The sequence below is a fragment of the Corapipo altera genome, unplaced genomic scaffold, assembly GCF_003945725.1.
Source record: "Corapipo altera isolate COAL_440 unplaced genomic scaffold, ASM394572v1 48, whole genome shotgun sequence".
Classification (NCBI taxonomy): Eukaryota; Metazoa; Chordata; class Aves; order Passeriformes; family Pipridae; genus Corapipo; species Corapipo altera.
In genome coordinates this window covers 4,574,523-4,592,719 of record NW_020884931.1, presented here as the reverse complement: position 1 = coordinate 4,592,719, position 18,197 = coordinate 4,574,523, and the positions used below count along the sequence as shown (strand labels likewise).

Sequence of the window (18,197 nt, the reverse complement as noted above, 5' to 3'; positions counted from 1 at the left end):
GAAATGGCATAAGTTAAGGATCCAGTCTGTAGTGTGGAGAGGCCTTATTCTTTGGGTGCTGAGTTTGACATGGTTTCCTTTTGACTGCTTCATATAAGTCCCACTTAGACAACATTCCCATAATAGTAATATTTACCTCCTTGTGCAGGGAGCTTACAGAGGACCTACAAATGAGTAATAACAGATGCAGATCTGTGTTTGTTTCTTTTAGAAGAAATCACACAAATATTTTTTAGGGAAAATACTTGGGGTTTTGTTTTATTTTGGGGGTTTTTCTGGGTTTTTTGGGGGGATTTTTTTGTTTGTTTGTTTTATATGGTAAGTTTGAGTTGGAGAATAATGACCTTATAGCATCACAGACGTGTGTAGCTTCTTGTTGACTCAATATTGGAATAATTTGCCTTTTTGTTTATGCAACGTCTTTTTGCACCCATGCAATTGAAATGAAATTGTTAGTATGATGTTTAAGGAATGCCTCTGGTTGGACTCCCCTCCAGTGTTTCTTCTAATCCTTTCCAAAATAGAGGTAATTATGTGTCATCTATGAGGAATTTGTAATACGGCACACTCTGCCCCTTGAGGATCTCTCTTAAGTCATATGTGTGTGAGGCCTGGAAAAATCATGTCCTCACATGGTTATATTTCAATATTAGCAACATGAGGAGGATACAGCTGTGCATTTGTTCCTTCGTGTTCCTGTCTGACTTGGGCTCTGGCCTAGAAGTGATGTCGGTGTCAGAATATGCCAGATTGGTTGTTTCTCAAAGCGGGGCTATGAAGAAGTCTTGACAGTATATAAAAGTCACAGTTGGAAAAATCTGTTTGATGATGGTTGTTTTGTTGTTTTTTTGGGTTTTTTCCTCCCTGATGTTCTTTTGTATCAGGAAGTGACAGGAACATTTTGTCAGGAGAAGCCTTTGTGCCGCTTGTACCATGTCTCGAGTCTGCAGAATTGTGCATGGCACCGATGTGTGTTCACTCCTGGTTTGTTCTGGTGGCCCTTTGCCTGTAAAGATTCTACAAATGATCTTGTGGTTATCATAACCAAGATTCTTAAATATTGCAGATGTGGGATGAGCTATCTTCCTGGCCCTCTGAGCCACATCCCACAACTTAGGACAGCCAGACAGCCAGCTTGTTCTTCAGGGAACCAGGGGAGAAGGAGAAGGGTACTGTGTGCTTTTTGGAGGTGGGAAATGACAGTGGCTCCCAAGAATGCTAGCTGTCCATTGTGGGTCAGGGCTGGGCTGAAGGGTGTGACTTCAAGATGGAATGAAGTGTGTAATGTCAGCTTCAGTAGCATCTGATAAATTAGTCCCTCTCACAGTGGGGGATTTATCCTGCATAAGCACAACCCCTCTCTTGGATGTGGGACACAGTGCCAGCGTGGAAGCTGTGCTTGAAAGCCTTGTAGTCCAGGGGAAACAGGCTGGCAGCTTTTCCTGTGATTCTTTGTTGCTGAAGTTTCAAGCGGTGCTGCTTCTCTTCCTCTGTCCTGAGATCCCTGCCCTGCTGTCCATGTTAAATCCAACTGATGTTCTCCACTTCAGTTGCCCAGGTTGTGGCTTGTGTTTTAACATCAGTTGTACACTGTAAGTCTAAGTGCCAAAACTTAGCATGCAAAAATTGTAGTGAGTCCCCACAGAACGTAAGATTTGCCAGAATCATGCAATGTTAGCACATGCTAAATTTGTGCACTCTCATTTACCTTCTGTTGCTTGTTTGTTTTGATGGGTTTTGAGTTGTTAGGGGATCAAGCTTGTGCCTGCAAACACAACTGCCTGACACTTTCTCTGGAATTCAAAAACAAAAGATGAGATTTTGATGTTATCACCTGTCTGCAGGGATTTGGGGCTTTTACTAGAACTCCCCAAGCTCACTGTAAAACTTCAGAGGGAATTTTGTCAGCAGCTAAGACATACAAGTCATATATGAAGAACTGGTGCTGCCTGACAAATCCTTCTCATGCACCAGCCATCACTGGAGTCCTTTAAGGCAGCTGGGCCCCATGAAAGCAGCTTTGCAGTACCCACAAAGAGAGTGAGGCTTGACAGGCACCGTTTGATCAGAAGGAACTACCTATTGCCACATTGTTCCTTTGCACCCTCGCTTCCGGCCCTCTTCTCTGACACATGAGATGTGTGGTCAGAGCGTGTTTGGGAGCCAGGAACTTCTGATTCTGGCTATAGCACTCTCTTCTTTGTGATGTGAAAGCAGCTATGTGGGCATTTTTAAATGATTTTTTTAAAAAATAGCCCCTAAGAGGGGTGCCCACACCTGGGTATGTAGTCAGAGGCATACTAGGCCTGACTTTCAGAAGGGGTGAATATCTGTGAGTCCTTTTATTCTCAGCTGGGATTGTACATATTCAACATTGAGTAGTCAGGGCAAAGTGTTCTTTATTAGGCTTGAACATGAATTGTGTTGCAGAAGTTTCTAAGCATTAAGAAACTAATGAGCAGCGCTAATACGAAGCCTATTCTCAATAGCAACTGCAGTTTTCACACCGAGATGCCTTGAGAGGTGTGAGTCTGAGAAGAGGAGGAGAAATGAAGAAAAATAACCTAAAAATGTGGTACAGTAAAGTATAGTCTACAGAGTGTTTAACTTACAAAGAATGTTAGGAAAATAGAAAGCTTTCATTTCTTTAAAAACCCCCAAAGCTCCACAGTCTCCTAAGACTGAAAATAACTTTATGTTCTTTGCTGATGCTTTAAGATATAATGTCTGCTATTCCATCTTCTCTTTCCCTTTTCTGCTCTCAGGAGACCACTTTCTCCAGAAAGTGGGTTTTGAGATTTGGGAGTACTTGCTAAGAGAGATGGGACATGTCAGAACACTTCACAACTGTCTTGGAGTCAGACCTCAGAAGAGTGTTTTCATTTCTGAGACCCTTCCTCAGCTGACTGTCACAAATGAGGCTTGTGAAACATCAATGGCATTTCAAGACAATCTTATACGTTTATGAGGAAGAAGCAGATCTATTTTGAAAGCAACCAGCCTACAGAGTATTGTTCCAAATAAATTAAGATATTGGGTGTCATACCCGATATTTTGGTCTGCTCCTTGCTGTTGGAGCCTGAGTACTTTGATCTGTGCTGTTTGCATTATACTTAAGCGTGGCTAAGTTTCATTCTGCCTGCTATCCCCAGGGCCCTCATGAAGAAGAGATTCATATCTCATGAGATTACCCCACTGAGCAAAGAAATGAAATAAATAATATTACTGGTTTAGTTCTGTCAAGTATAGTGGCTCATAGAGCCTTTCATGGCAGTGTCAGCATGGGCTAGATACTACATCAGTGCGTAGAAAGACATCCTTTACAAGAAAAGCACTGCAAAATGAAGCCAATGGGAGCCTAATGGGTGGTGGGAAAGAGTGAGCCTTTTTTTTCCCCCTCCCTAGTGCAAGCCTGCAGGGAGTTATTTTCCAGCATGTGTGAGTCTTGGGGCAAATCAGCATGCTGAAATTCTTCTACAACAGGAGCTCAGAGTAAGTCACTGTAGTAGTAGTAGGGATCTTATTTGGGAACCAATTAGAGCTTGTGTTCATTGTTTCTCCTTGGCAACTTTAATGAATCTATCAACACAGAAGTACTGGAAATAAAAGATTTTACAGTAGTCTCCATTAGGAGGAAACCCACAGGCCACCCAGTTCCTTCCACAGTACAATACAGTGCTTCAAAAGACAGAAAAATGTTGTTATAATAACTTAGCCATGTGTGAAGATCGAGGAGAGCTAAAATGAGTTAAATAATTTTACTGTACTGTAACTTTAAGAAGAAATATTCCCCAGAACAATTGCTCTTCCCTGTACTGCAGAAAATGCTGCAAAAGCCCACTTGAAATGTGTCTGTCAATGCAAACTAACTCAGACAGGTACAGTAAATTTCAGATTCTTGTATTATCATTACAGAGAATAAACTCCCTTTTCTTTTTACTTGTCTGCCAGTCCTTTCAGCCAATGCCTTAGACACATTCTTATAATTAAATTTCCCATCCTGTCTCTGAAATACATTATGGCATTTGCTCATACTTTATCTAAAAAATCACAGATACTCCTTGTCGTATCATATAATTCCTAGTCTTTGGCAAGGCTGTACAATAACCTCACAATTATCTGTTGTAGCCTATTCCCAATCTCATGCTAGGACACGGTTTCTGTTTCAGTTAACCCTTTAGTGCACTCCAAACTGGGAGTATCTGTCTAAGAAAAATAGCATGATGCTGAGAAATGGAAGAAGAAAAGGCATAAGCTTAGAGAAGTCATTAAGAAGCTGAAGTTCTCCTCACAAGGGGAGGTTTGTGACTGTGTAAACATGCAGGGCTATTTTTCCTGTCATTTTCCTTTATCATCCCCATACATTGAAACAAATGAGAAGTTGGTTGTCCAGTATTAAGCACGGGGGTCATGTCAAATAAAACATAATATAAAATAAAGCATGACTGTTTAAAAAAACTACCTCTGTTTCTGTTTAGGATTTTTATAGTGTCAGTATAATAGGAATACAGGGTTTTTTGGTGTAATATTACAAGTCCTGTCTCCACCTTAAGATATTGAACTGTTGCATGCAAGTCCTTCAAAGCTGATAAGAAAAAAATGAAGACTCTCGTTACAGCTACAATGCATCATATGTACCTGGAACTGTTCTTAGCTCTATATCAAGCAATTAAAGATATTTTTAACTTCCATTCTTTAAAAGGTAATAGATTTTTTTTTTACTTTCTATTAGAAAGTATACTAAAATATTATGCATATTTAAAAGGCTATTATGAACACAAATAAGCAAACAAGATTGGAACACAAGTGAAGCTTCAGGATGTCATTATAGGGTGCTCATACAGGGTTTTTTTATGACTCTTTCCACCAGAAGAAACTCACTAGGCCATGGAAAAGAAAGAATTAGTGCTAATTTATGTAATGTTATTTACTCCTTCATGTTCTGTAGGACCTTATTAGAAGGATGAGAGATGAGTTCCAGCAGTGCATATTAATAATAGGCCATACAAATGAGATTATAATAAGAGAATCCTGGATGATACACAGGGAATTAGAGCCAGGAGTCCATATATAAAAGCAGGCGTATACTCAGAGAAACTAAGAGCTTGGTAACTCTTCGCAGGAGAGGATCCACAAAGGTGGAGGCTGAGTCAAACTCATGAAGCCTCCTAAAAAGTAGTGGTAGTCCAAAAAAGAGAAGCAAAATCCAGGAGTCCTGGGTCTTATTCTCAGAGCTATCACAGGTTTATTTTCACTCTCTTAGAACTTTGTCCTTGAAATTCCTTTTGGAAAAACTTTCCATTGAAACAGTGTTAATTTACAAAAAACAAAAAACAGAAAAAAAAAAAAAAGAAGAAGAAGAAGAGTCTGGGGGTTTTTTGGAGGAAAAAACCCCAGATTCACTGCTCTTGGATTATGAGACATTAGAGAAATGCAGTTTGTCTCCAAAATAGATTGTTCTGAATCACCTGCACATATGTGATGCTCAAAGTGTGAAAAGGACTGATAATTTTGCATTTTAAAGTATTTGTCTCTTTTAAACTTCCTGAAGAACCCATGGATTCCAATAATCTTTTTCTCACGTGGCACATATACTCTTTCCTTATAATTTAGACAGGGAGCTTTCCTTAGGGATCAGTTTTCAGGGAGACACTTCAACACTTGTGTGAATCGAAGACTGTGTATCTTCTACTGAAGTCCTTGGGACCTGAGAGCTGCTTAAAAGTAAACATATGTTATAGAGTTTTCTTTAAACAGTGGGGCTCTAATGTCTGATATATGTGAAGTATTTCAGAGAACTGCAAAAGGCAAAACACATTAAAGACACAGTAAAAGTGAGGAAAAAGCTGTGTCTGCTACTTCTACATAACTTCTTATCTGCATTTCCAGTAGGTGCCAATCTCTGAAGATAGGTGTACTATACAGCTGCTAGTTTTGGCTGGTGTATTTTTGGTCTCTATATTGACAGAGAGTATAAATATTCCAGAGGATAGATAAGTGTCCTGCATGATGTAATAGGCAACCCAGCATATCAAACAACTGTGCATTTCAATGGCTGCTGTTATAATGTTGTAACTGCTGTGGTATACAAATTCATGACATAGAAAGCTTCAAACAAATACTAATAGAAAGCTATTTACATAGAGACAAAACTATTGTAAATAATTTTGAAGTTTTAGATGACTTGTACTTTCCTTAATGAGTGCCAATGATTCACACCCTTGGTAACTTCCTAGTAAAAATACTGGAAATGGTGTATTTTCATGTTTTATGTGGATGATTATTAAAGAATACATTTAAACCTACACCAAAATTTACGGTTAAGTTAAGGGTAAAAATATTTTAATTCTGTCAAAATACACGTTAAGAGGAAGATAGTTTTAAAGCTTGTGAGCATTTTGTACTGACATTTTACTTTAATTTCCAGAAGAAGTTGTAAGTGTATAGCAGCCACAACCAGAAACTGGGTGACAGGCCTGCCAGGACTGGAGTGAGCATGAGGAAACATAGTCCAGTGTTTTTTAAGGATGGAATTGAAATTGGCTAGGAAAGGCTGTCCAGCCTGGGAGCTGCAGAAGGAAACACAGCAGGTATGGGACTGGGACTGGCTGAAAAACTAGGGGAAGGTGTGGACCATTTGGCATCAGAATCAAGATGATGAAACACAGGGATACAACCAAAAAGAAAGAAGAGAAAAACGCAACTGTCTGAGCAACTACATTGAATCAAGGAGGTGTGTAGGGAATATGAAATCATAAAATGGCCATCAGGCTGGGAGCTAAGGCGGTGTGAACATGCAGATCTGGAGTGCAAAGAGTGGTTGGAGGTTTGATTAGTTAGAGAAGAGAGATGGATCTAATTGACAACAGGAAGGGAGAATTGTGTCTGGGAGGAGATGCATGAAAGTAGGAGTCAAGTGAAGGTTGTAGATAAATAGTCTTGTACTCCTTCCCTTAGTGAAATGTCTGAGTAGCTTTTTACATAAAATTAATAACACCCACTTCCCCTTTATCTGTTGAGATAGAAGTAGACCAAGTAATCCTAAGTAATTTGGATATTTAGTTTGTGCATTTGGGAGGGATAGGAAAGAAATATTTCTTCTTTGACCAGAGACCGTTTGGAGTTTGGTGATAAATCATGAATGTCTCTTGTAGTGGGAAGCCTTTTTCAAATGATTCTTGAAGATACCTGCAAATTTTGCTTAAAAACAATCACACTCTGGACTCACTTTTTTTTTTGTTGTTGTTGTTGTTGTTGTTTGGTTTTGGTTTTTTTTGGTCCGGGTAACCTCAAAAAAAGGCAAACTTATCTGCTTTGCTGTGTTTTGTTCTGGGGTTTGTAATCTGTGCTGTTGCAAAGGGAAGCAGCTGCTACAGTTGTTTGTAGATCTTCCTGCAGTCTGTGATGTTACTGGGGTTGATCCGGTAGCTCTTTGGCCAACAGGGCCAGCGCCTTACACCAGCCTTCGAAGCTGGCTAGAAGCCGTTTTGGAAAGGACTTGAGCTTGAAGCCTTAGCTCTAAAGAAACATTGTGGCTTATTTTTTTCCCAGTAACCATTTTGAAACAGTATTTTCAGCTGTATTGACTCAGTTGCAACTAATCCCAACTAATGGGAAAAAAGCCTGTCTTCCTCTGCCCAAAGTCTCCTGGGCAAGGTGGGAGAGAGTGTTTCCCAACAAGGGAAAGGTGAAAGAGAGTATTTTGAAAAATGTCTGCTATCTGGACAGGCAAAATAAGTATGAGCTGTGGAAATCTGCCTGTTTTTTTGCTGAATGAGGGCTGAGTGCCTTCTGTGCAAGGTGCTAAACAACATCTCTGACAACTTCTGATTTGAATGTCCCTCTTTTTCTGTCCATTATCACTGGAGTCTTCTTTGGCTCCAGCCTGCACCAGCTGCTTTCCACCCTAATCTTATTTACCAAAGCAATCTGGACACGTTCGCAGCAGCAGTGGTTACACTGGGTGAGGATGAAGTGCTGCAGTTGTCCTTGGCATGTTATTGTCGGTTAAACCAGTGGAATCTCATTAGGTTAGATTCCTTCATGGCCGCTTATGGACGCCTAAGGGTGGAAGATGCCTGTGGTCTGGAGAGATAAAGGCCCTCGGGAAGGAGGAGCAAACGCTTATCAGTGCTGCCAGTAAAAGACGAACGTCTGGAGTCTTTTTAGAGTTGGGCCAGCTCTTTCTGCGCTGTCCTATGGCCACACAAATAGCACATTCGTGGCAAAGCTCAAAGGGCTGCCCCAGAGTCGCTACTGTTCCTACAGCCCCGGAAAAGCACGGGTTTAATGGCATTAATCAGCGAGGATGAAACGAGGGTGCAAAACCTGGCAATATTGGAATAGTTTTTCCTTCTCTGGGCTTTCCGTGGTTTTCCGGTGCGGGCAGTGGCCAGGCTGCACACCGTAGTCCTGCCTGCGGTATTTCGTACGCGTTTTAAACCACGCAGAGCTGCCAGCAGCAGGGCGGGAGCGGCGCTGGGGTCCAAGAGGAGACAGGAAGGCTCGATGGGCTCCCACCTTCCCGGAGGAAAACAGTGTCTCGCTGTGGGAGGGGGCAGCTCGGGGCCGGGACAGCCTCGCGCCCCGCCCTGCCTGGCGTCATGGAATTCCAGGGCGCTCCCGCCAATGGCGGCGGGGCCACGTCCAGTGCCACTCGCGGCAGCCCCGGCACGGGGGGGGCCCTGGGTCCCCGCTGGTGACCTCGGGGCTGGGTCCTGCCCGGCCCCGCTGCCGCCGGGACACCAGGGAGCAGCTCCTCGCTGCGGGAGAAGGACGCGGGGAGCAGCAGGCAAGCGGTGGAAGCGCCATTTCTCCCTCCTCCCCTCCGTGCAGAGCTAAAGCTGACAGCGAAACCCCATGGATTATTTACCTCTGGGCAGCTTCTTGCAGCTGGGAACTATAGCGCTTGCCGGCTTTTAACTTTTCCAGCTGCTTATCGTATGACATGTGTGTTATGTTGGGAATTGATGCCTATTTCGGTGCCTGGCTTTTAGTGTTTACAGAGCATTGGCAAATACTCCATCGTGTAATACTGTACAGCTCTGAGTTCTCATTCCAGCTGTCCAGTAAGGTGCTGCTCTCTCATAAAATACTATCAATAGAGAAATCACTCCGCTAATACTTCTGTAAGTATAAAGAAAATGCTTTGTGGTTTCTTTTTCCTGACAGTCACCTCCCATAAACTCACCGTTGGGTCAGAGGTGTGTCTGGTGTATCTACTCCCATCTGTGTAGTGCAGCCCGTTGTATTTGTCTGAGTACCAAAGCAGACTATATCTATTTTAGCAGGGTGTTCTGCCCACGATAACCCCCTCTTCCTTGGGGTTAGCCCCAAGTGAATTTCTCAGCTCACATGGCTAAACCACTTCTGCTGCTGGAGGTGACTTGGATGTCTCCACACAGAACTGTATTACATCATCATCCGTAATAAAGAGTTTGCAAATCAAATATGGCTCCTTCTGATGCCTCAGTGACAGACAAGATGGTGGCACCACTTTGTGTGAGTAGAGAACCTGACGCTGTAGTTGAAACGTGGTTAAGAAAATTGCAAGTGACTGTTCATTTGTATTACAATGCAGGTTACTTTCCCACAGGCCATTTAGATTCTGACACTAACAGAAAATAAAGTAAGAGCAGATTTTCTCATTAAACAACATGGCAGCTGATACAACTGGTTTGGATCTGTCGGCAATGACTCTGCTAAACTACAGTTGCTTTTCAAATAGCTGCATTTCAAACTTGAAACAGTTTGACAGCCCTAATGCAGGGAATGTGGCTCCTCTTCCTTTCCCAACAACAGATTTTCAATGTGAACCATTGTGCCTTCAGTGCGTTTCTGAGTCAGAAGTAAGCCCAGCAGTCTCCTCGTGATGCTCAGCTCTCATTTTGCAGAAGAAACATGGCACTTCCATGGCAGATCCTCGCTAGGTGGGCTCTGACGGGCCAGCTTACAGGGACAAATTTTTTGCATTGCTTCTATGTAAAGAAAAAAATCACAGAATCAATCATAGAATCAATTAGGTTGGAAAAGACCTCTCAGATCATTGAATCCAACCTATGACTGAACACCACTAGGCCAACCAGACCATGGGATATAAGTGCCATCTCCAGTCTTTCATTAAACACTTCCAGAGATGGTGACTCCACCACCTCCCTGGGCAGCCTGTTCCAATGCCTAATCACCCTTTCTGTGAAGAAATTCCTCTTAGTGTTCAACCTAAGCCTCCTCTGGGGCACCTCGAGGCTACATCCTCTTGTCCTGTTGCTGGTTGCCAGGAAGAGAGACTGACTCCCACCTGGCTAAAATCTCCTTTCAGGCAGTTGTAGAAAGTGATGTCACCCCTGAGCGTCCTCCTCCCCCAGGAACAACCCCGGCCCCCTCAGTCACTGCTCATAAGACTTGTATTCCAGCCCCTTCACCACCTTCGTCTGGACTTGCTCCAGCACCTCCACATCTTTCCTGAATTGAAGGGCCCAGAACTGGACACAGCACTCGAGGTGTGGCCTCATCAGTGCCGACTACAGGGGGAGAATCGCTTCCCTAGTGCTGTTGGCCGCCCAGTGAACCCCAACCTCCCCAAAAAACCCACCCGAAACCCAGCAGGGGAAAGACAGGGTCCCCTCCTACTTTGGCGGGGTTAAAGCCAGGCCCGGCTGGCTCCCGGTGGGTGCGGCTGGTAGGGGTCCGTGCTGCCGTGGCGGGGTGTCCCGGGGCGCCCCCGGCCCGCGGGAAGGGCGCGCGGGGCGCAGGGAATCCCCCGGCGCGCGCGGCGTGCCTTTTGTGTTTGTACACACGGGGCGGGGGCGGGGCCGGGGGCGGGGCCGCGCCTTCCCTCCATTGTGCGCCATTGGCGGGCGGGCGGGCCGGGGGCGGGGCCGCGCGCGCGGGGGGCGGGGCCGGGCGCGGGGCCGGCCCTCCCGGGTCGGCCATCTTTCAATTGTGCTCCGAGCCGCCGCCAGCAGCAGCCGCAGCAGCTCCGGCTCCTCCTGCGCCCGCCCGCTCGCCCGCCCTCCATCCCTCCCTCCCGCACGGCAGCCGCGCTCGCCCAGCGGACGGGGTAAGTCTGGCGCCGCGCCCGCCGCCCCCCCCTGCGCCCCGACACCCACCCGCCGCCCTCCGCCGACCCTCCCCACAAACTTTTGGGGGGCTCGGGAGGCGGCGGCGGCGCCGGTTCGCCCTCGCCGCGCCGCCTTCCCGGCGCAGCCGGAGCGGCTCCCTCCGCCGGCACCCCCGGCCCCGCTTCGCGCGGTCGTTGCCCCCCTCTGCTCCCCTCGCCCCCGCTCCAGACCCCCACCAGCCGCCTCCCCAGCCCCTTAGCTGCCTCCTCAGCCCGACATCCCCCGGATCGGGGCTGGGAAGCGGCCGCAAAGAGGAGCCGCTCGCCAGCCCAGGGTAACTCTCCTGCCTTCCTTCCCCTGCTCCCCACAGTTGTTGCTCAGCTTCACCATCTTGTCTCTTTTCTCTGGTCACCGACCATATTTTTTTTCCTATTGCATAAAAAACAATAAAAAGGGAAAGAAATTCGCCGAAGGAACGACCCAAACGCAACGCAATTTTTTGGTTTTCGAGTGCAAACTTTTCCGCTGCCTCCCCCTGCATCTGCACCCGCATGGTTTGGAGTTCCTGGCGATATTTTTGGCGTTATTTTTCGCAATTTATTTTTTCCTCCTTTGCAAAAGGACTAGGGCTGCATTTCGTGATTGTTTCCATTTTGTTCTGGCTCTGGGAGCCGAGTTTGCCTGTGAGAGGCGCTTGGGAGCGAGGCAGCTCTTGGGGAAGCAGTTACACAGAAAGAGAAAGACGGGCACCCAGAAAACAACCCCCCGAAAAAAAAAAAAAAAAAAGTTTGTTGCTTTCTCCCACTTTATCCGGCCCCTTTCCTTTTCGCACGATAAACGCCGGGTTGCCTGCGGTTGCCGGCGGGTCGGGGAGCGCGGGCGGGCGGCGCCGGGCAGCCCGGGGAGGGCCGGCGGGGGCTGCCGCTCCGCTCTCCTCCGCTCCGCACGTTCGGAGGAGGTTTTCCGGCGGGTGGGAGCGGCGGGTCCGTGCCAGCCCCCCGATGTTTGCCGGGCGGTATTTGCAAACACTTGGCAGGTGACGGGCGGCCGGCGGGGGGGAGGCGACAGCCGCCTCTCTCCGCGTCTGCTGCCGCGCGGCTCGCTCGTCTTCGAGCCGCCGCCGCCTCGGTATTGAATTCGTGGGCAAAAAAGCCGTATTTTAATATTCCGCGATCGGCAGACGTTTAATTTCTAATTTTTTTTTTTTTTTTTCCTTTTCTGGCGCAGTTTTTTTTTTTTTTGGTGTTGGGTTGGTTTTGTGTTTTTTTTTTTTTTTTTTCGCTTGTCTATCAGCGGGCTCGGCGCTCAGGGCTCGCCGGGCAGGATCGCGCTGCGCGGGACGGGGCGGGGGTGGGGGCAGCGCTCCCGGCCGCCCCGGGGGCAGGTGCCGCGGGGGGCGCACGCTGAACGGGGCGACCACCCCCCCCCACCCCGCCTCTCCCCACATTCCCCCCGGCAGGTGTAAGGCAGGGACGTCGGCAGGAGCATGGCCCGTACCAAGCAGACCGCCCGCAAGTCCACCGGCGGGAAGGCGCCCCGCAAGCAGCTCGCCACCAAAGCCGCCCGCAAGAGCGCGCCCTCCACTGGCGGGGTGAAGAAGCCGCACCGCTACAGGTAACGCAGCGCCGCGCAGAGGCGGCCGCGGGCCGGTACCGGGAACACCTCCCACCAAATCTCTCCTTTAAACCCCCCCCTCCTCCCCGCGGGGCCGGCGGGGCGGGGGTCGCTTCTCCCCGCCTCCGCGCCCGCTCCCGCGGGGCCGCCCGCATGCCGGCAAAATAACCAGAAAAAAAAAAAAAAATAAATGACAAGCGCGGGTCCCCGCCTACCGCAAAAATAAGTAGAAATTCCCAGGGCGGCACCTACGCCCGGCGTTTACCATCGGCCCCTTTCCGGCCGTTCAAGTGCCCTACAAAATCGACGACTCCCCCCGCCGCTGCGGCGACCCCGACTCGGCGTTGTTGTTTGTTTGGTTGGTTTTTTTTCCTTTGAATTTTTATAATTTCGTACCTGTGGTTATTTGGAGGCCGCAGCGGGGCCGCCAAGTTTATTGTTAGGGGCGCGTACCGCGATCCCCCGGCGGGGCCGGCTCCGGGCGCGGGGGCCCTGCAGGGCGGGCGAGCGGCCGCGAGAGGGCGCCGCGGGCCCGCGGACGCGCCGGGACCCAAAAAAAAAGCGGCGTCTGAGCAGCCGGGCGGGAGCCGCCGGCGGAGCTGTCAGTGCAGCCCCCTCCGGACGTGGAGTTCTGCGGTCCTTGCTCGGTGTGGGCTGGCGACAGCCGGTGCTTCAGCTTGGAGGGTGGCTTTGGGTTGGCTTTACGCGTTTCGTGGGGAAAACGTGCACCGGGAAGAAGGCGGTTTGAAATAGCGGATTTCATCTGAAAGTCTGAGGGGGGGGGGGTGTCTTAGCAATGTGTAAAACTGTCTGAAGGGAGGGTGTCAAGAGGATGGAGCCAGGCTCTGCTTGGTGGTGCCAGGTAATAGGACACGAGGCAACGGGCAGAAACTGATGCACTGGAATTTCCACCTGAACATAGGGAAGAACTTTGCTGTGGGGGTGACTGAGCACTGAAACAGCTTACCCAGAGAGGTTGTGGAGTCTCCTTCCTTGGAGATACTCAAAAGCCATCTGAACACAATCCTGAGAAACCTGCTCTGGGGGAACCCTGCTGAAGCAGGGAGGTTGGGCCAGATGACCCACTGTGGTCCCTTTCTACTTGAACCATTCTGTGATTCTGTCTGTTGCTGTAGGTGTGAGGCAGAATTAATCCACTGAGAAAAGATAATTAAGCTGAAGCAGGAGAATGCAAAGTTCTCACAGAAATAAGTGTGGTATTAATTTCACAGATGGACTTTGTGTCTGTGAGAGTATGCTGTTAATCTAAATTTGTCATTCTAACACCAAAACTTAACACAAGGAAATATGCTGGGTACTTTGTACTGATAATATAACACAGAATGTAGATTTTTATTAGTTCTGTGGACGTTGACAGTAGGGAAGAAGAATCAGATTTCCCTTAAAACTGTGCTTGGTGTCAGGCTGATTGCTGTGAGGATACCTGTGGTACAGCTGAACTCATGACAGCTTTGCCGTTTGCCACGTCTGCACTGAGCTGTGTTGGTGTCAGCCAGCATGTGCCGTCCACCTCTCGGGGAAATCAGGGCTCAAGGGCCTCATGAGTCTGCCTGACATGGGGGATCCCTGTTGAGGACAGTGGAGGCTGGCAGAGATTGATGGTGAGAAGACAGTGGCCCCTTGCCAACGAACTGGTTTCGTATTGTAATGCTTGGGCTCTCCTAGGGAAAACAAAGTGTATGGGGCTTAGGTTAGTCTGGATAGCGAACCTGTGTTTTTAAAGTGATGCAGAATATGTTTGAATACTAATAATTTTATTTTTTTTTAAATTATTTAATTTTAAAAGGCCGGGTACTGTGGCTCTGCGTGAAATCAGGCGCTATCAAAAGTCCACCGAACTTTTGATCCGCAAACTTCCCTTCCAGCGTCTGGTGCGTGAAATTGCTCAGGACTTCAAGACAGATCTGCGCTTCCAGAGCGCTGCCATCGGTGCTTTGCAGGTGAGCCTTGCCGTGGGGGCTCGGAGTGGGCAGCCTGGGGGTGGCTCAGAGGGCAGGAGTCAGTGCTGGAAGTGCCATCACATCCAGGCATCCCCCCCCGAAGCCCCCCAGACTCTGGGGCTGGCGGTGCAGGAGGGCTCCGCCTCCCACCCCCATTGGCCGGGCTGTTTCCAGGGTTAGTCTCGGCTCTGCCTGATTGCTGGGCTGCCGTGGTGGGCGGGGCCCCTCCTGGGGCGGGGCTCATCCGGGGTGGGGGGGTTTGCACACCTCAGCCTTGCCTTGCTTGCTCAGAGTGGACCTGGTGATGTCTATGGATACCATAGGCTGAAATAATGCAGTGACAGGTCAGCAGCTCCTTACAAAGGCTGTAAATGTGTTTTTTGGGGGGGCTGTCTTGGTTTATTTTTAAATAGCCCCCACCCCTCAAGCAGTTAGAACAGTGCATCTTATTAAGACACTTAAGAAAAACGTGCTTCCTCCATCCTTGAGCTTTGCTAGAGGCTTTGCTTTTGAAAGCTCTGCAATCTGAGAGGAAAGCGGCGTGTAAAGCTCATTCTGGTGTGTCCTAATGGAGCCCTTGGTGTCCTCAAATGCTCTTTAAAGAAAAGCAGCTCGGTGAGCCACATCTAAACACAGTTAGGGAAATAGGTGCTTTTCTATGATGTAGTTGATACTAAACACATTTTTTTAATATATTAGTTATATAACTTATTCAGAGTGTACAGAGAGTGAAATATTAATTGCTCTTTCTGGCCCCAAATTCCTGCATCTGAGTTAGGGCTCCCCGCAAGACTCGGTTCTTATCATGGGAATGTTTCCCTCTCATGATAAAAAGACACTCCTGGTTAAAGATAGGTCTTTACTGTTCTTTTAGCTGTTGAAAGATTGTTCCAGAACCCATCTGTAGTTGTAGACTGTCTGACATACAGGCAAAATGGTCTCTTTCTAGTTAATGACTTCCACTTGATAAAGGGCCAAGACATATGCCACGAGATCCTATAAACTTGAGCACATGCTTAGCTTCAAAAGGTGGCTGTGTGCATTTGCAGAGTTGCTGCTTTTGCTTTTAGTTATTCTGTGTGGCAGTTCTTAAATCCTGAGGTTTACCTATGTGCCTTTTTATCTAGAACTGCTTATTAAAATTTGTAGTTAATACATTTTCAGAAGGCAGGTTTGAACATTCCTGCTTTTGCACTAAGGAGTTGTTGGTATAGGACTTTGTCACATATTATTCCTAGTGCTTCCTGCTTGCATATTTGCAAAAAACCCCTCCAAAAACCCAACCCAAAAACTTTTAACCCCTTGAGTACCATGTCACTTGTACCAGCATAGCTTTTTGGTGAAGTGTCTTAACTTTTCATGTAGTGATTTAGCAAAACTTTGTTAGGGCTACTGCATGTGAAATGACTTAGTAATGCTACAGTCAGCATCTGCTATAGTAAATATTTTTCTCTCTTCATATTAGATAATCCTATGTTTTTAAACAGGGTCTTTGAACCTAGTAAGTTGATTTTTGCAGTTCTTGGTAATGAAGTGGTTCACACAAGCTGTTCTCTTGCAGGTATTCTAGAAAGGGTGACCTCAGCCTCCTTTCCATAAGTGACTCCCAACATTCCTGTCTTCTCACAGCTGTTTGCTGTGTCCTGGTCTGTTACTGGCATGCTAAGATGCTTCCTAGGAGATTGATTCTGTGTCAGCCCAAAAATGTGTAAACATTGCTGTGCTGGGCTTAACAGCAACTAACTTAACGTGAGTCAGAATAATTAGGTCCAACTGAGCATCTGTCTGACTTGGAATCCTGTCTGCAGTTGTTCAGTAACAGGGAAAACAAGATGGCCAGGGTTGTGGTTTTCCCAGGATAGAGCTTCTTGCGCTCCCAGGTGCTGCCCCTCTGAGTCTCACAGTTGTGAGGTGAAAACCTCCTGAGATAGTGGGGGCCTGTGCTGTGTCCCCAAATAGACAGGAAGGCAGGAAGAAAGTATGGAAATAGGATAAGTGTCTAATGGTAGTTCTCTGACTGCAGTCCTGGTTTTGGTGGTTCAAGGAGTTCCTGAGCTAGAGGAGTTGTTCTCTTATTTCCAGTAATTGTGTCAGTTCATTTTTTCTGCTAATTTTTGACTTTTGAATTAAGCCACCTCTTCAGTATCCTGTGGCCAGAGCTCTGTGCCCAAACTGTGTGGTTTGAAGGCATACTTACTCTTCTTTTCCCCAGCACTCTTACTCCAGTAGAGGCAGCAAACAGGTCACTCAAGTAGTGTAACCCAGCCTTTGAAAAGAGAATTTCCTAAACAAACTAACCTTTTGATAAGATAGCCCCTTCCTTATCTTGTGAGAGTCCCATAAGAATATTGGCTCAGTTGTGTTCTGGAGGATGTCTTTACCAAATGGCAGCAATACACTACTTTGACGTAGTGTATTTGATGGTTTATAAGAAAATGGAGGCTTTTAATTTTTGAAAATCTAAAACTTTTGGTGTTTGTGAGTAATAAAGACAGAAACCTAAACTTCATACCATGATACATTGTACTTTTAATTCTTAATTATGTTTTGGTTTGTTGTTTTGTTTTTTTTTTTATTTCCGATGCTCAGAGAGTCAAAGTGTTCTTAACTCTTTTCTTCCACACTAGGAGGCAAGTGAAGCCTACTTGGTTGGCCTGTTTGAAGATACCAACCTGTGTGCTATCCATGCCAAACGTGTCACAATCATGCCAAAAGATATCCAGCTAGCACGCCGCATACGTGGAGAGCGTGCCTAAACTTCACTAAGATGGGTTTGTCATTCTCGAAGCAAAATCTTCTTCCTGTTATTGGTAGTAATGAACGTTAGATATTTTTTCCATGGGGTTAAAAGGTACCTTAAGTATATGGTTGCAAGTGGAAAAATAGGGGACAGAATTGGGTATTGGCAAGTTTTCTTTCCATTTTCATTTGTGTGTGGATTTTTAATATAAACGAGGGGACATAAAACTATCAAAATGCGGTCAAAAAAAGAAAAATGAATTGTTGAAACTTGTTCACCAAAACAACTTTATAAAAAAAAAAAAGAATTATAAATAAACCTGTCAAATTTTTCTGGACAATGCCAGCATTTGGATTTTTTTAAACAAGTAAATTTCTTATCAATGGCAACTAAATGGTGTTTGTAGCATTTTTATCATACAGTAGATTCCATCCATTCACTATACTTTTCTAACTGAGTTGTCCTACATGCAAGTACATGTTTTTAATGTTGTCTGTCTTCTGTGCTGTTCCTGTAAGTTTGCTATTAAAATACATTAAATGATGCCTGCTCTTAGTCTTGATTTTTAAATATTACACGTGGGTTATACTGTTTAAAAAGTGGCCTAAATGCTTAGAGCAGATCTGCGAAACACTGGGGATGCTGCCTTGGCTGAAGTACTGAGGGTTTTTTGTAAGGGTGAAAAATTTCTGTCTGCTCCACATGAAAGCAAATTTGGTGAGTATACTACCAGGTAGAGTCTGGAGTTGAACTGAGCTCTCTAGCTAAGCTACAGTGCGAAGAGAAAGCAATTTGTTACCATTTAGATTCCTTTCTTGCTTA

The 18,197-nt window shown here is 46.5% G+C and overlaps 1 protein-coding gene and 1 long non-coding RNA gene across 2 annotated transcripts; one reads left to right on the top strand and one right to left on the bottom strand.

The window, feature by feature from the left end:
• Nucleotides 1–5,220: 5,220 nt before the first annotated feature.
• Nucleotides 5,221–10,694, bottom strand: LOC113954674. Its single transcript, XR_003530304.1, has 3 exons — nucleotides 10,630–10,694; nucleotides 9,711–9,977; nucleotides 5,221–5,714 (listed from the first exon to the last, which is right to left on the bottom strand). It is a non-coding gene; the product is annotated as an uncharacterized LOC113954674 (long non-coding RNA).
• Nucleotides 10,695–10,923: 229 nt separating this feature from the next.
• LOC113954650 (histone H3.3) lies at nucleotides 10,924–17,919 on the top strand. The gene is made up of 4 exons (XM_027659244.1): nucleotides 10,924–11,059; nucleotides 12,520–12,674; nucleotides 14,482–14,635; nucleotides 17,263–17,919. The coding sequence occupies exons 2-4, from the start codon at nucleotides 12,547–12,549 to the stop codon at nucleotides 17,389–17,391; spliced, it is 411 nt and encodes a 136-aa protein (XP_027515045.1). The 5' UTR covers nucleotides 10,924–11,059; nucleotides 12,520–12,546; the 3' UTR covers nucleotides 17,392–17,919.
• The last annotated feature ends 278 nt before the right edge of the window (nucleotides 17,920–18,197 follow it).

Bases quoted from the DNA above. Each gene is read 5' to 3' on its own strand.
- LOC113954650 (XM_027659244.1), top strand. From the start codon at position 12,547: ATGGCCCGTACCAAGCAGACCGCCCGCAAGTCCACCGGCGGGAAGGCG. The intron at 12,675-14,481 runs GTAACGCAGCGC...TAATTTTAAAAG, and splicing joins AAGAAGCCGCACCGCTACAG to GCCGGGTACTGTGGCTCTGC. The intron at 14,636-17,262 runs GTGAGCCTTGCC...CTTCCACACTAG, and splicing joins CTGCCATCGGTGCTTTGCAG to GAGGCAAGTGAAGCCTACTT.